Raw genomic sequence first — 5000 nt, 5'->3', positions numbered from 1 at the left:
CGTCCCAATTCGCCTACTATCCGTCCTAAATAGTATTTGAAAGTAGAATTAGTATGTCCCAAATCGTATATGTTGAAAAGAGTACGCCAAAGGGTCCCGTATGCTTTACTATTTCCGATAAAAACTCGACGTGTAGAAGCGTCCATACTCTAACCGCTGATATTACCCACAATACATTGCGTGTAGGACATGAGTTCGATTTAGAACTACAAACGCGGGTGAAAAGTGTAAACAAACTACAAACATGGTGGACACGCGAGACCAACCGTCACGTAGAGAGGCTTCAGGGAAGATGTTAGCATGACTGTTCATTAATATCTGGCCCACTGGAACATGTTTTAATCGTGTTTTCTGTGTTATATTTCATCTGCAACAACAATACTGAACTTATATAAAGGACATTACTGTCTGAATGCAGAATTACCCAAACACCTGAGGAGATTTCTCTGCATGACAGACTGCTGAATGCGAGATTAACCTGCTGCTGCTCCAATAAGGAAGGGAATTAAACATGACAGAAATGTGGATGATGTGTGGATGATTGACAGGCCTCGTAACTAAGCAACACAACGATCTGTTAACAAGGAAGTAGTGTGTCCCAAAAGCTTGCATACTCTTCTGTTGCACACTCAAAAGTGTGTACTTTTCCTTCACAAAAGAAGTACATACTATTAGGGTGTAGTGTAAGTATGTGAATTGGGACGCAACACATGTGTATATATCTATGATCCAGAAGCAGAACAGGAAGTGATGCGTGTCTTACCGTCCTCCAGCACCAGCACTTCCTTCTGGCACATGTCCTGCACGTTCACTGTACAGTTGACGATGAACTCTGGAGAGGAGCACTCGTCCTGCCGCACGTCCTCACACTGATAACACTGGATCTGCAGAGCCGCACACACACCTGACCGGGACACACACACACACACATATATATAAACATACACACGTATACACATACACACAGTCATGAACACATACACACACACACACATATATAAACATACACACATATACACATACACACACACACATATATAAACATACACACATATACACATACACACTCATGAACACACACATCCACACAGAAACACATTCAGAAACACACACCCATGAACACACACACACTCACACATATATATATATAGACATACACACACACACATTTAGAAACACTCACACACCCATGAACACACACACACACACACACACACATATATATATATATATATATAGACATACACACACACACACACACACACACACATTCAGAAACACTCACACACCCATGAACACACACACACACACACACACATATATATATATATATATATAGATATAGATATAGACATACACACACACACACACACACACACACACAGAGATGATGATGCGCTCGTGTCCTCCAGTGTCTGCAGCAGATGTGGAGCAGAGTCCGTCATCAGGAGACAGACAGACACAGAGGATCCTCCTCATCATCATCCTCATCCTCACTGTGCTGCTTTATTAATGCTCATGATATTCTGATTTATGAACCGGATATATGCAGTGAGCGCAGCAGCAGACCCACAGCACTCCTCTCACACACACACACACACACACACACACAGCTGAAGATGCTGTTATTAATATTTAATACAGCATATCTGACAGATGAGCGGGACATCACGAGCTGCTCAACACCAACATGCTCCAGTCTGCTGATGATCAGGCTGAGACACCAGACAGGTGAAGAACAGTGTGTTGATATATGATGATGATGATGATGAAGATGATGAATGTATTGATCAGATCAGGAGTCTGTCTGAGATCTTCATTAACCCAGCGCACACACACACGCGCGCGCGCGCAGACACTGACCATCATTAATAACATCACAGAGGATTTACAGTCAGTGTTTACACACACATTTCCCTCATCACACACACACACACACACACACACACACACACTAACTGTAAGTAAAGCGCGCTCTTGTTGATGTCAGTATTTGAGCCTGTGTAAAGTTGAGCTCGTTCATGCGCGCTCCGCTAATTACAGCTGAATGATCATCAGCAGCCGTTTGAGGAGGAGGACACATGTGTGTGTGTGTGTGTGTGTGTGAGAGAGAGAGAGAGAGAGAGAGAGAGAGAGAGAGACAGAGACTGTAAACACTCACCCGCCGCCCCTATGATCAGCAGTAAAGCCGCGCACCGCCGCATCCCGGAGCTCCGTCACCGCCGCGCCGCCGCGTCCATCACACCGGCAGACACGCGACACACCGGCGACCAGCGGCAGACTGACCGCTGCGCAGCGAGCGCGCCAATCCGAGCCGCGGAGCACGTGACTTTACCGGGCGTGACTCGAGTCTGAATGAACGGAGAGAGAGAGAGAGAGAGAGAGAGAGAGACGCGCGCGCGCACACACACACACACACACACACACACACACACACACACACACACACACACACACACACACACACACACACACACACACACACACACCTGTGCACTGCAGAAACAGCCACACTTCTGTCTGACCGACTGCTGAGACTCATCTGCCTCTCCATCACCGATCAGTGTGTCTGTGGTCACCTGTCAGTTCATGAGCAGAGGAGACTCACACACACACACACACACACACACACACGTTCAGAGTAAAGCACAGCAGAAGATGAAGCTCACACTGACTGACTGCGCTGGGTGATGATGATGATGATGCTCAGACTCAACAGCACAGCGGTTGCTAAGGCGTTGCTAGGCTGTGCTGAGTGGTCATTAGTTGGATGCTATGAGTGTAGTGACTACAGGCACGGACATCTTGAACCAACTGCCTGCGCTACACACACACACACACACACACACACACACTCTCTCCTCCAGCTCTCCAACTAGAGAAAGTCGTGTCTGCTCAACCATGCTCCTTCAGAACCTCTATTTATGAATAATGTTAATCTGGATTTAGAGCGTTTGACAGTAACAGCACTCCTCAGAGTTACACATGACCTCCTCCTGTCGTCTGATCGTGTCTGCATTTCTCTCTTAGTGTTATTGGACCTCAGTGCTGCATTTCACACATCCATCATAATATTCTCCTTGATAGTGAAGATGATGTTGGGATTACAGGAGCTGCACTGGCCTGGTCCAGGTCTGATCTATCTGAACATTATCAGTGTGTGTCAGTTAATGAAGAGGCATCATACAGATCAACAGTACACTGTGGGGTACCAGGCTCAGTTCAGTACAAGGCTCAGTTCTGCTCCCCTTACTGTTCACACTATATATGCTACCGCTAAGCAATATCATTAAAAAAACATGGAGTTAGCTTCCACTGTTATGCTGATGATACACAACTGTATATCTCCTCTCAACCTGATAACTTGTGTGAGTTTAGGAAATGAACAGATTGTAGAGCTGATATTAAACACTGGATGACATCATTTCCTATTACTAAACTCAGATAAAACTGAGCTCTTGCTTATTGGACCCCAAAACCTCACATGCAAAAACCCAGAGCACTTTCTAACCTGTAAAGTGCATCTGTAAAGTCACCAAACGTCTACATCTACTATCAGTGTCTGATGCGGGAAAGCTTATTCATGCTGTCATGACCTCTAGATTAGATTACTGTAATGCGTTAGTAGGCGGCTGCCCTGCTGGCCTGATGAACAAACTTCAGCTGGTTCAGGATGCAGCTGCTAGAGAGCTTCTAGAACACAGAGATGATCATATTACTCCAGCTCTGTCATCAGTGCATTGGCTCCATATTAAATATCCTATTCATGTGAACACTTTATTGACGACCTACAAAGCCCTGAACAGCTAAGCTCCCTAGTATTTGAGAGAGGTCCTGGTTTATTATAGCCCCTCACGTCCTCTACACTCAATTAATCCTGGACTATTTATTATTCCCAGAATATCAGCATCTGCTGTAGGCGGTAGATCTTTCTCATATCTGCAGCTAAACTCTGGAACTCTTCCTAGCACAGTTCTGGAGCGGTCACACTCTGTCAGAGTAAACTAGATTAAAGACACCTCTCTCTTAGCATTAGCGTACACATAACACACACCTGCTGCTGAAATCCACATCCTCTAAAGGAGTGTTAGTCTGCATTATTGAGGGCAGCCGGAGCCGGGAACACTTCCCTAAAGACATTATATTGTGAGCGGCATCTGCGCTTATGTTAGTCTGGTTTTATAATTCCAGAGGTCTCCATAATACTGGACCAGGCCGTATCCTGAGCAGCTGCTGTGGTGGTCATGGAGGAGTGGAGAGCGTGAGACTGATTCCTGAAAGACCCCAGTGACAGACGAGTCCTCGCATTGATCCTGAAGGGCCAGCCTGAACACCAGCCGGTGACCTCTCCCACCTGCAGCTTCTCCATGATGGAGTCCAGCGTTCTCCAGCCTCCGGCGCCTAGACTGCAGCTCTGCACAGGACGTTTGGTCAATGGTGAGATGGTCGTGCCCAGCTGAGCCTGGCTTCTCTCCAGGTTTCTCTCCTTTTTCCTCTTTGGTTATTTGGTGACGTTTGTTCCTCCACTGTCTCCACTGGCTTGCTTGGTTTGGGACTTGTGGAGCTGCACATGGATGGGTTTGCTCTTCAGTGTTTGGACTCTGGACGGCCACAGCTTCAGTTTACTATAATCTTCTTTGTGAATCTGCTACAGTGTAGACGCGCTGGACTGAATTGAACTCTCCTCTGTCTGCTGGTCTGTGTCTGCTCAGGGTTCGAGCTGGAGAGCGCAGCAGAAGCAGACTGACACACACACTGATGAGTGTTGAGCACTGTGTGTGTGTGTGTGCAGCACTCCTCTGCTGTCCTGCTCTCTCTCTCTCTCTGTGTGTGTGTGTGTGTGTGTGCAGCATCCCTCTGCTGTCCTGCTCTCTCTCTCTCTGTGTGTGTGTGTGTGTGTGTGTGTGCAGCATTCCTCTGCTGTCCTGCTCTCTCTCTCTCTCTCTGTGTGTGTGTGTGTGTGTATGTGTGTGTGTGTGTGTGTGTGCAGCATTCCTCTG

General features: G+C 46.8%; 1 protein-coding gene across 1 annotated transcript in view; it reads right to left on the bottom strand.

Annotated features, from left to right (window-relative positions):
* Positions 1-4976, bottom strand: part of LOC130220463 (ly6/PLAUR domain-containing protein 1-like) — an 8147-nt gene extending 3171 nt beyond the window's left edge. The window contains exons 1-2 of the mRNA XM_056452742.1: positions 2162-4976; positions 764-904 (exon numbers count right to left, since the gene is read on the bottom strand). Of these exons, the coding sequence (XP_056308717.1) occupies positions 764-904; positions 2162-2204 (184 nt within the window). The 5' untranslated portion in view covers positions 2205-4976. The remainder of the gene's footprint in view (positions 1-763; positions 905-2161) is intronic.
* Between the last annotated feature and the right edge of the window lie 24 nt (positions 4977-5000).

Source organism: Danio aesculapii, unplaced genomic scaffold (genome assembly GCF_903798145.1).
Source record: "Danio aesculapii unplaced genomic scaffold, fDanAes4.1, whole genome shotgun sequence".
Classification (NCBI taxonomy): Eukaryota; Metazoa; Chordata; class Actinopteri; order Cypriniformes; family Danionidae; genus Danio; species Danio aesculapii.
The sequence above is the reverse complement of the archived record's forward strand: the minus strand, read 5'-3'. Positions and strand labels throughout refer to the sequence as shown.